This window comes from Microtus oregoni, unplaced genomic scaffold (genome assembly GCF_018167655.1).
Source record: "Microtus oregoni isolate MIOR12 unplaced genomic scaffold, Mior012 000108F_ref0000382, whole genome shotgun sequence".
NCBI classification, from domain to species: Eukaryota; Metazoa; Chordata; class Mammalia; order Rodentia; family Cricetidae; genus Microtus; species Microtus oregoni.
In genome coordinates this window covers 1,621,238-1,639,645 of record NW_024544726.1, presented here as the reverse complement: position 1 = coordinate 1,639,645, position 18,408 = coordinate 1,621,238, and the positions used below count along the sequence as shown (strand labels likewise).

At 43.2% G+C, this 18,408-nt stretch overlaps 1 protein-coding gene across 11 annotated transcripts in view; it reads left to right on the top strand.

Moving 5' to 3' along the window:
* The window catches only part of Cask (calcium/calmodulin dependent serine protein kinase), a 330,840-nt gene extending 315,208 nt beyond the window's left edge, over positions 1–15,632 (top strand). For 7 of the 11 annotated variants that reach the window (XM_041645244.1, XM_041645250.1, XM_041645241.1 and 4 more), the window contains 5 exons: positions 1,635–1,715; positions 1,818–1,898; positions 4,029–4,231; positions 11,420–11,503; positions 15,400–15,632. In XM_041645244.1, coding sequence (XP_041501178.1) covers positions 1,635–1,715; positions 1,818–1,898; positions 4,029–4,231; positions 11,420–11,503; positions 15,400–15,576 — 626 coding nt within the window. In that variant the 3' untranslated portion in view covers positions 15,577–15,632. The remainder of the gene's footprint in view (positions 1–1,634; positions 1,716–1,817; positions 1,899–4,028; positions 4,232–11,419; positions 11,504–15,399) is intronic. The other 4 variants (XM_041645247.1, XM_041645243.1, XM_041645249.1 and 1 more) reach the window with 1 other exon arrangement.
* Positions 15,633–18,408: the final 2,776 nt, after the last annotated feature.

The following is an 18,408-nucleotide window of genomic DNA, read 5'->3' as shown; positions in this document are numbered from 1 at the left end:
GTGCCATAAGCACTCCTGCTTTTCTTTCTGCAATTCTCTTCATTCCATTACCACTGTAGCACAGCAAACTAGCTCTACCACAGGGAGTCTCATCTCATTTTAATTTTGTAGCCATGCCATTCTGCAAACATTTCTCCAATATAAGCTATTGCTAGAGAATATGGTCTAAAGATTTTTTATTCAACTTTTATAGAATCAAGTTATCAAAAGAAAACCAATGCACAAAGACCCATTAATATACACTAGCTTTTATTTTAATATATTGTATTCCTTTCTCTATATATTTTGAGAATTATGTTTTTCACTCATTTATTTGCTTGTGGTCTATTGAGCTCTGTGGTATCTTATTTTGCATCATAAGGTTCTTTGCTACTGTGCAGATCACAAATGTTAAGGGCTGAGCTGATTCTCAAAATCATTTGGCCATATTGTTTCAGGGAGCAGACGCTCTCTGCATGATTCAGCCATGGGATCCAATTCACTGAATAATTCACCTCTCTGGAATTCTGGGAGAACTCAATCTTTTAAGAGGAAACTTCACTGTGTACTTGATAACAGTTGGGTATGACCATGGGTGGGCAGTTTACAGGAAACACAGATGCCTGATTTTAGCCTTCTCTGAGAACTTTCAAATGTGTCTGAGAATCAGATCCTTTCGATAGCCATGGCCATTCACTATGATAACTTCCCCGTATTGCTTGACATTGGTCTTGTCATAGTGTTGTTGAGAAGCACGTTTCTGAAACATTTTTAAAGTATTTCTCAGTCTATAATAATTCAAGAACTGCCCTTTCTCAAAGGTTTCTAAGCTCAGCCTCGCCATGATTATTTCCATCCTGCGCACCCTGATTTCTTACAGAGCTTCCCATATAATTAATGGCTGACATAGTTTCCGGGCCAGGAATGCATGTTTCCCTGCTTAAAACCCATGCCTTCCCAAGACCTGAGTTACAGCAAATTTGTGAAATGTTCAACTAAAAGCTTATTAAAATTCTTTCATACCAGGTGGTGCTGGCACACGCTTTTAATCCCAGCACTTAGGACGCAGAGGCAGGCAGATCTCTGTGAGTTCAAGGCCAGAACCTGGCTTTGACAGATTCTAACATGCCACCTTCATCAATTCTTAAGAAGTAATAAAGGCAATAGCATTAAATAAAAACTGGGTGACCATGCATTTCTCACCCATCTCTGGATGTGCTACAGCTGGCCCTCACTCGCTGATTTCACTTGCACCCATGCTCTCTACTTGTGGTGGTTGCTACCCAAAGACTTTTTCTTTTGAATATTGCTACTTGCTTAGAATTGTGAAAATATGAACAGCATGTGGTTCTGAGTGAATTCAAATGATTTGTTGGAATACTGCATGAAAAAATATGATGTATCCTTTAGAATCGGACTTTCATGCATGTACGCATCATTTCTTTGGTTGTTCCTGGTTCTCAAGTACATTTTCATGGGCTTAAAAATGAAACTTTCTCCCATAATGGCATTATGGATTAAATCAATGTAAGCTACATATCATAAGCAGAATTCATGCTGTTACTATAACTTAGTTTTTCCAATAAAATTATAAATTACCTGCATGCGATATCCATCCTATAAACTTACCTTTCTTCTAAATCTTTGCATTTTAGTGTTTGATCAATTAGATCTTGTCACATATGAAGAAGTAGTCAAACTGCCTGCATTCAAAAGGAAAACACTAGTCTTATTAGGTAAGTTTAGCTGTATCAGTGGCTTGCTTATTCTCACCTCCAAATAATTCTACAAACGTTTACTAGTTGTTAATTTTACCATTCTTTTCAAAAATTACCTAGGTGCACATGGTGTTGGGAGAAGACACATAAAAAACACCCTCATCACAAAGCACCCGGACCGGTTTGCTTACCCTATTCCACGTAAGCAATGCATCAGCCAGAATTCTTTTTATCCTATCATCTTCTTGTCATTGTAATATGCATATTTTTCTAATTATGTAAATAATAATTGTGTACTATAGGAAAATTGTTAAATCCAAAACAAGAGCAATGAAGAATATATGATAATTTCAAAATCATTTTCCAAATAAGAAGTACCACAAATATTTGTTGTAAACTCCTTCTAGACTTCTCTTAATGTAAACATATGCACAGTGGCGAGTTACAGCATTAGTCTTATCCATGTTGTTTATAACCTAACTTTTCCAACAGTTTGTCATAAATATTTTCTAGATGAATGATTCTTTTAAAAAATAAGCTTTAATTGTTTTATAATTTTCTCTGATACAACCATGTTTCCACCAATCATTACCTACATTATTGACTTTATCACTTTAAAACCCAGGCAATGAACTCTCTTTTGTTTAGTATAAGGAATTCAAATTTGTGATATTTCTCCATCACCCTTACTTGTCTGTTTCATATTGTCAGCCTCTTGCCCTCTTTCATTCCCTCAACTGTGAAATGAAGCAATCTTGACGGTTGTACAAAAAGTTCAAGAGTAGGTATAGGAAACAGATGGGGCTAAGTCCTAGCTCTTAACCTCAAGGCAGTCAGGAAACAAGCCAGCATTGGCTACAGATTTGAGTTCAGCCACAGTGACATACAAAGAACCAAGCTAGCCAGGGCAACAAAGTAAAACCTTTTCTCAAAACATTAAAAACAAGAAACATCTCTGAAGCACTATTTGGTCTGTAAACCAGTTCACCACTTCCTTGCCTCACCTTTTGGTTTAGTCCTTCTATGATAATCCTAGCCACACCTCTTTCAGCCCGTTGTGTTTTCAGTATGGTGTGCCTTTTGCTGTCCTCCAACAAACATCCTCATTTGGGAAGTGGTATAGGAGACGTTTCCGTGTGGGAACTGTCCAGGAGGGTAGTCCCTTGTGGCTCCCCAGACATTGAAATGTGAAATAAGAAACTGAACTGTTTCATTCGTTTAAATGGAAATAGCCACACGTAGTTATTCATCCTCTCCTTCTTTCTTCCTTCTGCACGGGACCCAAGTAAGCTAAGGGATAGTGAGTTATGTTAATCTTGGGTCAGTTTGTTATTTTTCTGTCATTGTGATAAAATACTATTACCAGAGTAACTTAAAGAAAAAAAAAGTTGGTTGACTTACAGTTCCAGGGGGTAAGAATTAATCATAGCAAGGTAGACATAGCAGCAGGAGCAAGAAGCTGAGAGATCACATTTTTAGCCTCAGACACAAACCAGAGAGAGCAAACTGGAAATGGGGAAAGGCTATGAGTCTCAAATTCTGTTCCAAGTGACCTTTCCTCTAGAAAGACTCAAACTCCCGAAACAGTGCCACCAACAGGGGACAAATATTCAAATACCTGACTTAATGGGCCGTTTTTCATTCAAAAAACATCTTAGTCACATTATGTCTTTCCTCCCAGGACAGTATGAAATAGCTCTCACAACACTGAAATATTCACCAAACAACAAACAATCCAAAAAAATCTGCTATGCTGCTGCACACAGATAAATATGGTTTTTAGCTTGCTTCTGCAATGTTACTGGAGATGGAAACAGAGGATATGAGACACTCTAAAGAATCAACAGTTTTTTTTTTCGTTTTGAGACAAGGTGTCTTGTATCCCAGGCTGGCCTTGGGCTTGTAATCCTCCCCTTGCCACCTCCCAAGTGATGGGGTTGCAGCTGTGTGCTATCATACCTGGTTTCAAGAAACAACTGAGGAACTAAGTTTACAGCTCAGTGGTAGAGTGCCTATCTAATATGCACAGAGGGCCGGGCGGTGGTGGCGCACGCCTTTAATCCCAGCACTCGGGAGGCAGAGGCAGGCGGATCTCTGTGAGTTCGAGACCAGCCTGGTCTACAAGAGCTAGTTCCAGGACAGGCTCCAAAACCACAGAGAAACTCTGTCTCGAAAAACCAAAAAAAAAAAAAAATATGCACAGAGGCCTGTATCTCAACATGGAGTGTGCACATGCGTACACACACACACAGTGATTGAGTTGAGTAAGTTCATTGGGAGTGTGACTCATCAATCCAGCCATTTAAACCTCTCATGAATGGAACTTTGCAGATACAACCAGACCTCCAAAGAAAGATGAAGAAAATGGCAAGAATTATTACTTTGTATCTCATGACCAAATGATGCAAGACATCTCAAATAATGAGTACTTGGAGTATGGCAGCCACGAGGATGCAATGTACGGGACAAAACTGGAGACCATTCGGAAAATCCACGAGCAGGGGCTGATCGCAATACTGGACGTGGAACCTCAGGTAATGTCCAAGCCACCCTGAACCCACTCTGTCTTGCCTGCATGCTGATAAGATCAGATTCTGAAATCCAAAATGCCATCAGAAAGTTTGGGGTCATGGAAATAATTTTCTAAGCCACAGGAAAATTTCAGTTCTAAAGACTGCCTGGGTCAACAGTCTAGGATGTAAACCAGTCACTGAACTCAGCACAAACAACATGCATTTAATAAGCACATTGTTCTCTTCTGCGGCTTATACTCAGAAGCTCGGTGAAGTGCCCATTTAAGTCTGTGCCTGCCAGAAATCCTCCACTTACCCACCCTCAGGATGAGGCTCTGACATTTTTTATCCCAGCAGCCCTCCTCTGATCTCCTGGTACAGCCCATGCTGGCCCAGTAGAGCATCTGCCAATATCTTAGGTTGATCATGTGTGAGAAACTGATCCTGGGGTCTGGATGTGAAACAGCTGTAGCTTCATGACAGTGATTGTGAGTGCTTTTACCCAGGGTTAGGTGAAGCAGGGATTAAGAGCCTAGGTGGCTCTCAGCCTCTGCGATTTCCTTTCCTGAGGAGAGAAGTGGAAAACTCGGGGAGGACTCAAAAAGGAGATAGGTACAAAGATGATTGCTTTAATAATTTGTAAACAAGTCTTATGTAGGAAACAATAGCAATGATGGAACTTGAGAAAGCTGAAGACTTCATATAGGGATTGACATCATTGCCTCTCAGCAGTAAGGTGGGCACATGCTTAGCATATACAAACAAAACAGAAATGCTGAAAAGCTAATTTTTCAAGTCTGAGCATAAGCCAGGTAGAAGTGGGGCACAATGAAAAGGACTTGGGAGTGATAGACATCAGAGGAAGTTCCAAGACAGGCTGCTGGGGACTCTCAAGACTCAGATGTGCCATTTCTGTGATGGCTCTATACCCCCACGCCTTTCATCACTTAGACTAGAATGGGTAGACCACCTGCTGAGTTATGGAGATACCCCTAGTTGAGCAGTTTCTGCTTAAGCAGGAGGAGGCATAGGTACATATCCCAGGCAGGGAAAACCCCCATTGAAGGGTCACTGCATGAGACTTGGTCTCATAGCCATTCCTAAATCGTTAGATTTACAGTCTGTGTGACCTGGGCCCTGATGGCTCAGTTTCTGGGCTCCAGGAGTCTAACAGACTGTGGCCAATAGTTTCATTCATTTCCATTATAGACCAAGTGGGGTTCTTGAACTCAGAACTTTGGAAACTACAATAGGATCTGGTTAGGGGCTAGGGAGGAGTACAATAAACACTGTAGTTTACTTAATGGTTAACTTGGACCTATATAGAACTAAATATGATGATGTGTAACACAGATTGATCTTTGTTTAACTACTAATCCCTCCTTACTAGGGATTGGAAAAATCTTCTGGCCAGGGGTGGCTAGAGGCAAAGTCTCAATCCTGGTCCTGGTCTTCGGCATCCTCTCCTTGGGTTCCACACTGGTCTTCACCTGAACGTCGTTTTCTGCTGGTAGTAATGTCTCTAGCAGTATGCTGGCTGCAGGGCTCCTCAGATCCCTCTGCATTACCTCAGGCCACTTCCAAGGGCTTTCTGCCTTCCCTGCTGCTGCTGCTGCTGCTGCCACCGCCGCCACCGCCACCACCACCACCACCGCTGCTGCCGCTGCTGCTCCACTCATAGCACCCAGCTCTCCCTGTCCCTTGCCCTTGCACAGCCATGCACTGCTCTGCACTGCTGAGCGGGAGACCCATCTCTCAGACTCATCAGGACGTCCACAGCAGATCCTTTCTCCATTGCACTTGGCCCGGCACCTCCTCCTGCCAGGCACACTGGCCCCTGCTGCCCTGACTGCTGGATGAGCTCACCTGCACTCCTCTCCTGCTTCCTGTTTCCCCTCCTCTCACAACTGTGATCTCTCAGTTCCACTGGCCCCTGAGGGCAGGCCCTAAGCATTCTGGCCTCTGCCCTAGGATGGGCCAGGGCCATCTGGCCCCTGTATGAACTGGTTGACCACTCTGGTCCCAGACTCTCCTGCCCGGTCTAGACTCCTAGCTGGATGCTATATATGGCAGTATAATCTAGGTTATCTATGGAGTCTGTACTAGGAGGGTTCCCTGGGCCTCCCTGCACTCGGCCCACTCTCTTCAGGGCTGGGGAGCACCCTCACCCTACTTTCAGGATGCTTGTGGCTATGAATGAATTACTTTAAAACATTTTCCTCAGTGCCCCTTTCCTATCTCAGCCATTTAGATTAAGGCTTCCACTGTATCTGAGAAACTCTGATTCAACAAAGCACTAATATGTCATGCTATGTACATGCATAAGCTAAGAACGCAGTTAAGGAGATAAGCTGGTGAGGATGAAATTCCTCTCTGCATATACCTCAGAAACTCCCCAAAAGAGGGAAAGTGCTGTGTGGCTTTTCTTGTTTTAATCTGCTCAACATCTATGACAGCTGAAGCCACTTGTCCTATAGGTGGCCCATTGTATGACACCTAGCACTGGTGCTCAGCTCGTTTAGGACATGCCTAATGCTTTGTGCCATCTTAATTTATTTCAAACAATTGAGGCTAAACTTAAGATAAGTTGTGGTGGTCCAATTTCAATCTAGAGGGCCATGGCAGTGATAACAAATTAGAAAAAAAAAACAGTATCCTGGCTGCTTTCAAAATAACAAGAGATTATAGTCCTATATTGCCAGTCCTGGTAAGCTCAATGAATTCTGTCAGTATGTACTGCCATAGGTGAAGAAAACAGATTTAATGTAATTGTGATCAAACAAGCTTTTCCAGCCAGGAGAAAATGAGCTTTGAACTGGGTTGGGTGTTTTTTGTTTATTTTTTTTACTTTTTTATGATAAATCCCAACCTTTTGTGCCATTATAGGCAAGGAAACCTTGAACACCCTCTAGGTCTCCCACCTTATGCATAACACTACAGTTTAAACATTCATTTATTTTCTTTTAACATCTAGAAAAGTACATAGGGTGATTAAACCTGAAAAAATACAATAAAGCTCATTTCTCCTACAAATAAAACCTGAGGAACTAATCTACACCAATAAAGCAGAACTGTAGAATAATAACTAGTAGGTAATTGGAACTTATAATAGTTTTCAATTTGAACTCTCTACCAATCAGAAGCATTACAAAGTTAATATTAGTTGCTGGGAATAGCTGTACATGCCTGTGATGCCAGCACTCATGAGGCTAAGGCAGGAGGATCATAAATTCAAGGGCAACCTGGACTATATAGCCAGATTTTATGTCCAAAACAGTTAGTAGCAGATTATCTGTAGCTTTGCCTTTGCCCAAAGAGAGAAAAGTTGCCATCCAGAAAAATTTCAAACTTAGTACCTAAACTTTAAAGAGTCAGGGCCAAGGGCCTAGCTCATTGGCAGGGGCACTGCTTAGCATGCAGGAGATCCTAGGTTCCATCCTCAGTACCAAAATGTAAACAGAACCAGAGGCCATTCCATTCTCTGGTTAGCACTGTGCAATCCCGAAACCCCTGTGTTTGTGTCCCAGAATAAGTGAGTTGCTTGCCCTGTATACTTTGTAACTTTGCAAACTACATTAGTCTGATGAGACCTGCATCTTAGATCTTTGGGTCGAATGAGTTCTTTTTCCTTGGCAAGATAACCTGAGATTAATTCTTGGCCATACATAGATGAGCTATAAAAATGAATTTATCTCCATAAATTACCTCTCATAAATGAATGACACTTTTTTAATCTAGTACGAATTGAATGATTATTTAAATCCAGTATGTTTTCAGTGGTTTTTCTAGAGTGTGTGTTTTCTCTGTCTGTCTCTGTGTGTGTCTCCTCTCCTTTCCTTTCTTCTCTCCCTCCATGCCCTCCTCCTCTTTCTTCTCTCCCTCCCTCTCTTTCTTCCCCTCCTCCCTTCCAGAAAGAGAGATTTGCTTGTGACTATTAACAAATTTGTAGCTCCCCTTAAATCAGAGGTTTAGAGTTCATCTTTAACTCCTATGTTAACCACCTGAGGGAAGGGATTCCTTATGAGTAGTTCCGTTTCCTGTCCCTGAAGTGACTCTGAACTTCAGCCAAGAGCCTGAACCTAAAATGGCTCCTGCTTGAAAACCGTACCTAGAGCAGGGTGTGAGGATAGAGCTTGGTATTTTGGAAAATGCAATAATATGGGATAGAAATAGAAAACCATGAAAAAGACGCAGCAACAAGTATGCTAACCACAGAAACTGCTGGAGTTCTTATGCTAAGCATTAAATTTGGTTCTAAACTTTCTGTCAGCTGCAGGGGCAGGAACCTAGAGCTGATTTTTAGGCACAAGAAACCTCTGGAAATGTGATAAACATGGCCTTCCTTGGGGCTTTCATGCAGTTAACAGTTGGGTGGCCCTCCTTATTTACAGCTGTAGACTTGAAGCAGCACACAGTACATGTTTGGCTAGTTCACTGGGAGCTCAACTGCTGCTTTTCAAGGAACGAGTTTGTGCAGTAGCATGATGGCAGGCTAGAATCGAAAGCACTCACAGGATTGGGCGGCGAGCAGGGTGGGCAACTAAGAAGAAGAAGAAAGCTATCTCCAACCTGGGGTATTGTTGTCTTCTGTGAGTGCCATTCAGCATACAAGCTGTGTGCACTTCTATCTGGTACTCAGAGGTACCTCCGGGAGAAAAGCAAGGAGAATGTTTCCATGGCTTAGTTGAGAGAGAGAGAGAGAGAGAGAGAGAGAGAGAGAGAGAGAGATTATCCAGTGGAAATGATGAGAAAAACTTATATCCTGCCTGATGTTGTATTCCCTTGCTGCCAGAGCATAGGAAGGAAGAAACAAAGAGCCAAGATAATAGTGACAAAGTGACCATTTCTAAATAAGGACCCTGGTTAGGCTTACTTAAATCATGTGCTCAGTCACAGCAGGTGAACAAAGAAATGGGCAGCTGCCTCTATCAGGAATGAACATGGGCAGACTTGGAAAGCATTCTTAGTAGAATGAAGAGATTTGGGCAGATAAGACAGTGAGTCAGGTTCCCTCACCAAAGACGGTATGTGACTAGAGCTAGAACCCTAGTGCACACCAGCCTTAGACTCAATATCAGATTGCATCTTAGAATCCCATGTGCTCAGAGATGCCAGGAGAGCAGAGGCTCTCCAGTTAGACCTGCTGCAAAGGCCAGGATCAGTAGTGTACATACTAGATTGACTGTTTCTGCATTTTTACTGAATCATAAAGGCAATTTATGGTGTACCATATTGAGTATAAGAGAAACAACTAAACAAGACACAGCCTTTGCCTTCAAGCCACTACCAGGGACTGTATTTCGAGTGTGATTGATGGCTACTTCAGGAACACACAGCAGGGCCTCCAAGCCCAATGGCAAAGTTTCCAAAGAAACTGCCAGGTGTGCTATCAGCAGCACAAGAGGATCCAGAGCTCAAGCTCCAGCTCAGGTGCTAGAATGCATGTCTAGCATGCACGAAGCTCTAGCTTCAACCCCCACCACCGCATAAAACTGGGCATATCTATAATCCCAGCACTCGAGAGATGAAGGCAGGAGAACTAGAAGTTTGAAGTCATTCTTGTCTGTATAAGATCATGTTCAAAAAAAAAAATCTTTCCTGAAACTAGGTTCTGAAGGATTATTCAGGCAAACAGAAAGAACATCGAGAAAGGGTGGGAAGGGAGGGTAGGGTGTCCAAATAAAGGAAGCACCAAGCAAAAAGGCCAAGAAGCCAGAAAGAGTTGTGCCTTTTCAAGACTGAAAGTTGTTCAGTAAGGCCAGTGCACCCCGCGGATGGAGCAGTGCTAGGCAGAACAAGTTAAACATGGGACTCAGCCTTTATGCTAAAGGAGCATGTGTTTTCCCTGCACTGCAGAGGGGGCTGTTGAAAGGTTAGGAGCAGAAGATGGAGTTTGTGTTCCAGAAAGACCATCTAGCAGTGGGCTGTAATGGATTTAATAGCCCCAAAACTAAAAGCAGGAAACCACTAAACCAGCACTATAAACCAGGCTAAGGATGGAGCATAAGAAACAGGGGAAAGGGGGGCTGGAGAGATGGCTCAGAGGTTAAGAGCATTGCCTGCTCTTCCAAAGGTCCTGAGTTCAATTCCCAGCAACCACATGGTGGCTCACAACCATCTATAATGAGATCTGGTGCCCTCTTCTGGCATGCAGGCAGGCATGGAAGGAATGTTGTATACATAATAAATAAATATTTAAAAAAAAGAAACAGGGGAAAGAAAACAAAAAGTAAAGATCACTTAGAAAGCAAAATAGGTAACAAAATAGGCATGTTTGATTCTTGCGTAAAGAGCAACGGTGGTGCACACATGAAGCCCCAGGCCAGTAGCAAGCCAATTGCCAGTTTGAGGCCAGCCTGTGTATACTAAGATCCTATCTCCGGGGAAAGAGAACTAAAATTAAATAGAGAACAGAAAGGCATTTACTCCTTATGTCTATGGGTCACTTCCATGTCGGTCCTGTGTGGATTAGGTTCCTGGGTGTGGTCAACTTTGGACTGGGATGGTATTTATTATTTCTGAGAGTACCCTGGCTTCCCAAGGGAGGAACAGAAACAGATTTGCCACAATTTGGAAAAGTACTAGTAGTAACCTCAAAGGGCCTTCCACTTGAATGCCATGTCCTCAAATGGGTCAGGTTATTGACCACAACCACATAGTGTCTGTAGTGGAAGGACTTCGTGATTGCAGCCCTGGGCAAGGGTCTCCCCTTCTCCCATGAGTCCCATGGAGGGCCTCTCAACAGAAGACCCGTGTGAATGTGATTATAGCACACTTTGACGGCCGCCAGGCTTTGCTCTCTTTGCTTAGCAGTTTGCAGTTTGGTATGTGACAAAGTGGATTTGCAATCTCTGAAAGCCAGCCTGCAGAGCTAAGTCACCTAGAATGCATTTGCCATCAACTAAAATCACCAGGTTTAAATGAACATTAACCGACATAGTCAATGCTAACTATTACAAAGGAAAATAAATTCAGCAAAGTCAGGAGATTCCTAAGAAACATGTCCTACTTGTCAGCTCTTATCTGGGCTGTTAGCTACCCTTTACAAGAAAAGCAATGGACACTACTTATAAAGTTGGTACATTTAATTATAACTTGCCAAAATCTTGAGCCAAGGCCTTGACTTTTTCACTTGTATCACATTTTGTAGACTCCTTTGCATGTTGTCTCTGTTATTTCTTCTTCTAAGAGTCTTCCTTTTCCACACAGGCACTGAAGGTCCTGAGAACTGCTGAGTTTGCTCCTTTTGTTGTCTTCATTGCGGCGCCAACTATCACTCCAGGTTTAAATGAGGTAAGAGTGAACTCCCCCTTCTCTGGACAAGCACACTCTATGGTAAGGAATGTGTAGTATGTCTTGTACTGAAGACACCTGAGCAAAGATCTGCTTTGTCCTTTTGCAGGGCACTCTGATTTCCAGAGTACAAGGGCCTTGTTCGATATGTGGAGTTAGACTGCCTAAGCAGGGTGTTTCTTCTGGGATCAGAATATTAGACAAATTCCAGCCTCCTCCCTAACACAGTCTGAAGTGTAGCCGTTTCCATTTATAGCAGGAGGTCTGTTCCAGGAGATATGATGTGGACTAGACCAGTCAGTGGGACAGTCTGCAGCCTTAATTAGTACATCTGCTTCTGAAGTACAAGCATAAACCCCCTCAATTCCCAAGGCTTAAGGTGTCCAAGCAGACCCTGCCCTCTGGAGCAGCTAGTCTTCTGCCTCCTTGGCAGGGAGCCAAGAGGGGCTATAAGGAATCTGTGACCTCAGTGGGGCTGCCCAAGATGCCCTGCCTATGAAGACCCCTGGAGACTACCCAACCTAGAAATGAGCTGCCCTGAGCAGGGAGCCTTCTTGCCTAGCATGAACATTGTCCTGGGTTCTATCCCCAGCACTACAAAAGGAATACATTTTGGGTGCTTTCAAGCCAGTTCAAGTCAGCAGTTGCCAGGCTGGCCCAGGTCATACTGAGCCCTCGCAAAGGCTCTCCCTTCCTGGAAGGTAAGGGCAGCAGCACATGCTGACAGTTTAACCACTTCTGCTTCCTGTGGTCCTGAGCTGGGAAGATGCTCCTGTACAGTTATCCTGAAGAACATGATTTTTCAGGTTCTAGAACCATCAGCAGACTTTTGAGTATGTACAGTGAATGCTGACCCATCTTGCAGTACAGTTAGATCAAGGCTTGGAAGTCATGTGTGTCTTTAGTATTTAGAGTGACCTTTATTGCTCCTGTTTTCCTTCTTCTTTGCCATCTCATTGACAAAAGGCATATTCCTTCAGAAAGTTCTTTCCCATGTGTGCTTCAGACTCCTCATTGTGATTAACGTTTGTCCTTGGTTACTATGTATTTTTCTTGAATTATCATTCTTGTTTTGTTTTTGTTTTGTTTTTATTTTTTGCCTGTTCTGCCCTTTTACTAATTTTCCATAGCTGCCAAAATGGTGCAGAAAATTGCCTGTAAGTACCAGCTAGGAGGTGATGAAATATAGCCTGTGTCTTTTAATAGATGTAGAATGTAGACATTTCATTCCCATAAATCCTTGCTTTTGCTGATAGAATAAAGGCATTTTGTTTTCACTGAGTTGAGCCTGTTTATATGTGAAGGGACAAGCTTCTATGTGAAGGGACAAGCTTCTATCTGAAGGTGACCAAGCCTCACTTTAGAGGATGCAGATATAAGGGAGCTTTGTTCTCAGTAAAGATAACTGTCTAGTTATAAATTTCCTTAAATGTCTGCATCTGCCCAACTTTCTGAACAAACCAGAATTTGCTAGCAGTGTCTCGGGCCCAGGAACATAGCACATAGAACCCTGTGGCACATAGAGTGACTTCTTAGGAACTGTGCCTCCAGGGACTGGTAGGAAGCACTCCTGGCTCTGCTGAAAATATGTATGCTGAAAGGCGGGGTTGTTTCTTATGAAACTGAGCCACAGTGAAAATACTGTGCTTTTCAGATACAAGTAGAATGTGTGTATTTAGGACCTCAGAAGGTGACTAGTGGCTGAGGTCACTAGTCATTGGGATTGTTAACCCTGATAATCAAAACATGCTGAGTCCTACTTTGAAATTCCTGTAGAGGATGACTAAGCTAGTAGACTTTGATTGGTCAAAGTGCCCAGAATAGGAATATTGAATTCCTGGCTGCTGTGGTACCTATCTGTCCTGCAGAGGACTGGAATAGAATTTCCTCCCTGCTCATGTCCTTGCCAGAGAGCTGTACCCTATGAGAAGAAGAAGAGTCCTGCTTAGCCAGGATGGGTTTCCAGCTCTCCTTGGTCCCTGAAGGTATCACAGTTTTGACATTCTCCAGAGATCAGATTCTCTTACCCTGAACCCCATTTACTAGCACAATCACCCAGTCTCTTGACAATAGATTTAATACTTACATAAATCCTAAAGGGACCAGTATCAGTCAAAAAACCACTTGTTCTTTCAATAGCATTTATTAAGCACGTACTGTGTGTGCCACTCTGCTTAGCTCTGGGACATAGCAGTGGCAGAGCATGCAATGTAAGTTTTTATGCCCTGGTTATACATAAAACTATAAATATGTACAGATATGCAGATAGAGTAAGGCTTGCTTAGGCTACACAGAGACCCTGTCCCTGTCTACTCCTAAGGGGAGATTTTTTTTTTTTGTGTGTGTGTGTGTGTGTGTGTGTGTGTGTGTGTGTGTGTAAGATGCCAACCAGTAGTTTACAACTCCCTAGTATTTGACAGGTTGAGAAGAAAGCTTGTAGTTAATTTTACTCACAAAGGTCAAATTTGAATTTTACCTTGACCTTTGTGAATTCAACATAAAAAAAATTGACCTGCCAGGCAGTGGTGGTACAGCCCTTTAATCCCAGCACTCAGGAAGGAGAAGCAAGTGAATATCTGTGAGTTCAAGGCCAGCCTAAGAACTTACAGACTAAGTTCCAGAGACAGGGCTACACAGAGAAACCCTGTTTGAAAAATAAGGAGGGAGAAAGGAGGGAGGGGAAGATAGAGAGTGAGTGAAAGAAAGGGTGAGGGAGGGGGAAAAGGAGGAGGGAGGGAGGGAGGGAAGAAAGAGAGAGAAAAGAAAGAAGAAGGAAGGAAGGAAGGAAGGAAGGAAGGAAGGAAGGAAGGAAGGAAGATCTGGCCCATTAAACAGAGAAGCAGACCTTCTTTCCGGTGGCTCTTTAGAACACTAAAGGAGCATTAGAGGTGGGTGTGATTGTGTGTGCCTCTAATCCTGGCACTTGGAAAACTAAGATAGGAGAGTCCCAAGTTCCAGGCCCGCCTGGGCTACATAGTGAGACTCTGGCTCAAAAAGAAAAGCAATATTCATGGGACAAGCTAAAGACCCCAAATTCCCTCCTGGTGTTAGCTCGACCTGAGGAGAGTTCTAATGGTCTGAGGCCAGCTGTGTACAGGGGTGTTACCCTTCAGCAAGCCTTCTTAGAGCTCAAGGTTTTGCAGTTGTTTTCGAGACATGAGTACGTGCAAACATTTGCCTGGCCATTTCTAGTACAGACCAACTTGGGCACATTCCTCAGATGGCAGTTACTATTATATTTGGGAAATGGCTTTATTCCAGCCATGATTTGTAAGATGGAGAAAGCTTTGCCTCTGCATGGACTGCTATCCAATGAAGGCTATTGTGTGCCATTCCTGGAACACACCAAACCTTTCCAGTAGAAGGGGGAAAATACAACTTAATTTGTTACCCGAAGACAAGGCTTGTTAGCACAAACACACGAGACTCAAATAAGCTTTAAGATCCAAGGAAAGGCATACAAAAGTTCAACCCAACCACACTGTACTCCCATCAAATAGGAGTTAGCTCTGGTCACCCTGGCTTAGAGGAATAGTGAAAGAACTGTAGCCACTGGAAACCCATGCTTTGTGTGGCCTCCCCCCACATGGCTCTGGGGATAGGCCCAGGTAGGCCTGGGTGGGGGCCATGTGTTTGCTGGAGTGTTGGTTTTGTCTGTTTTTCACAGTGGCCCCTGTTACGTGTCAACCAGTCACAGTTGCCAGTGGGAGTTCTACAACCCTGTCCTCACAGGACAGGGACCACCATCTCCTCTGTCACACAGCCATTATTTAGTTTGGACCTGGGGTTCTGACACTGGGGTGAACTGAGATGTACAGACAAAGGCTACAACTGACTTCTCTCTAATATTTGCTTCTCCCTTCTCCCATTCCTGCCCCTCTACCATGCCTATCCAGGATGAATCTCTCCAGCGCCTGCAGAAGGAGTCCGATGTCTTACAGAGAACATATGCACACTACTTCGATCTCACCATTATCAACAACGAAATTGATGAGACAATCAGACATCTGGAGGAAGCTGTCGAGCTCGTGTGCACAGCCCCACAGTGGGTCCCGGTCTCCTGGGTCTATTAGGCTTTTCCCTGGCTATCTGAGTTTAAAACTGGGAGCCACCTCCTACGTGGAAAAGCCTCTTTGCTACCGGCCTTGTGTCAGCAGGTCATGGTCCCTAGAGACTACCTAGTTGTAGTGTGACCTACATTTATAATTATTGTCATGTCCGAATAGATAGGAGGAGAAAAACAATTACACACTAATTTAAAGAGACAGTATCTTTTTTAATCAGTTCTCCTAAACTTTAATAAAATGTATCTTTAAATGTATGTATTATTCAATCCTTTGGAATGTTATATTTTTGGAAATCATAGCTTTTTATTTCAAAGGCCCCTAAAAACTGCACAAAATAGATGCTGCTTTCTATAATCTATTTTAATAATAATAAACAATGATTCTGTTACCTTGACTGGGGGTGGAACACTACATTCTTTTTAGAGTCTGATTTTATGGATTGGAATATCTTTTTTCCTTTATTTATTTGAGATAATTAGTCTAGTGATTACAAAACAGTCATAAATTTTTAAAGGCCTTTTTTCCTCTCTCTTTTTTTTTAAGTCTTTATGTAACATCCAGATACTGTGATACTGTCTCTTTGAAGCACCCTGTAAACCTTTTAGAGATTTGAAGTTGGGTCTTGACTCTTAATGCATGTGGACAGTCGCGAGCGTTCATGCTGTCGGTGTGTCTGTGTTGGACAAAACAATCTGTAATTACAGCAAAGTACATTCCGTTCACGGGGCACACCCAGGGGAATAAGAATAAATTGCTATTATGACTAAGTTGTAAACCTATGCACATCCCTTGCATTTCGGGCAACTTTATAAAACAGAAAAAAAAGAAACTGATTTTTATTCATTAATAATCATGTAGTGAAATGTGTTTGTAATTTTGTCTCAGTTTAATTTGTTGTAAGGGGGAGGGGGTATTGCTGGTTTCGCCATTTCAGATCTGTGTTGTCTAAGAGTATTAACGTTTTAATTAAGCAAAGAAATGCGGATTTTTAATCTGTATGTAATTGTTTTAAGCACCCATTTAAAGAGAATATACTGTGCAATGAAGAAACCAGTTTAGGCATTCGCTATAAACTGAATTATTCCAAAAGAATAATCTATAACAGCTCTGGAAATTCCTTTAAAATGATAACTAACAGGACAGTCTGACCAATTTTTTAAAAATATACTTCATTGTATGTGTTCAATAATCAAATGCCTTTGGGTCCTTCATTTCATTACAGATTTGTTCAGGTCTCCAAGCTGGTAATCTTTTCTGTTTTAAAATTCGATAGCTGCTCACTGACCCATGGCAGGCCCAGGAATAAGTATCAGTTGGCAGGGCAACAGAGCAGCCTGCCAGAGTACAGCCTGGCTCACATCTGACGTGAAGAGCCACCTGTGGGCTCTCCTTCCTCTTGCTCTATCCCTTGGCACAGGGGAGTCACCTGTCCTTGTTGCTCTGGAAGCATTCACCATCTCATCCGCTGCCACGCTGTCAGAATCTAGAGGAGGTTCCGACTGGGATTCTCAGACTCTTGGCCAGAGGCCACTAGACTCTCTCCCCTTCTTCTTGTGTGCGAGAACAAGGCATTGGCATGACTTTGGTCCTTGGAAACACACCATCACTTCCATTGCTTGTGGGTTAGGTGGCTTCCGTCACTTTGTGCCTTGGCAGCATGTGCAAAACGAGTTCTGGACTGAACAGCTCCTCTTGGGCACTGAAGAGAGAAGGTACGTTCGTGCCCACACGCCTCTTTATTCTCAAGCTCCCGCCCTCCCCAGCTATTACACCATACCATTCTTTGTCCGTGCCCAGATGGGTCACAACTTACCAACAAGACATTGTGAGAATAACTTGTATTCGGTCCCACAGTGGGGTGACCAAATACCATACCAGAGACAGGCTCAACAGTGATCTCTTGCTAGGTAGAGGGGGGAAAGTCCAGGAGTTGCATAGGGCTGTGTAGTGCTGACCCCCATCTAAGTGGCACCCAGGCCAGATACCATTTGTACAGTAGTACTGACCGTAAGCCACTCTTGTCAGCGGCTTTGTACCTGCCCTGCCTCTTCCAGTAAAGCACAAAGAAGATTGCAACTAAGGCATGGGAAAGAGAACTAGCCCTCCCTCTGGTAGAATCCCTCCTGCTCCCACATGCTCTTAAGAACACATCTCAAGATGATGGTAAGGCCTGTCTGTAGCCATCGACCGCATTCCTACAGGTAGAATGAGCCTTGCAAAGGAGACCAGCTTAAATGTCTGGGACTCCAGACTGAAAGAAGTGGCTGGCTCTTGGGGGTCTGGGGGGCTTCTCTTCTCACTGGCCTTCTAGGGACTCTGAGAGAAGAACACCCTTATGCAGGTGGTGAAAAGCCTGCACCTAGAGCCCAGTGACTTCTCCAACGGGTCGTCTGTCTTCTCCACTAGTGCACACTCTAAAGCAGTGTGTTTAGGACCTAGAGAAGAAAGCCCTTCTGAAGTCAGTAAGATGTGTACAATCCTGTCTGGAGCAATCAGGATATTGCTAAAAGCTTCCTGACTGACTCCATTTCATCAGCAGAACCAGACACACATGCACACCAGTTTATTCTTTGCAAAAGTTCAGTCAGTTAAATCAGTGGCCCGTTGAAGTGTGGGAAAGTCAGATTGCAGGTCCTCTCTGCCACCCCAGCCTACTCCACACACCAGGAGAGGGAATGTTTGCATCTCCTTAGTTCTTTGTTTACAAAGATGGAGCTGCCTGATTTTCTAATCAGAAGGCTGTAGTTACTTTGCAGGCGCATCGTCTTTCTATCTGAACACTGAAAAGGAAAGTGTCACTCAGTTTAACTCATCTGGAAGTTTCCCAGTGTCGAGAGG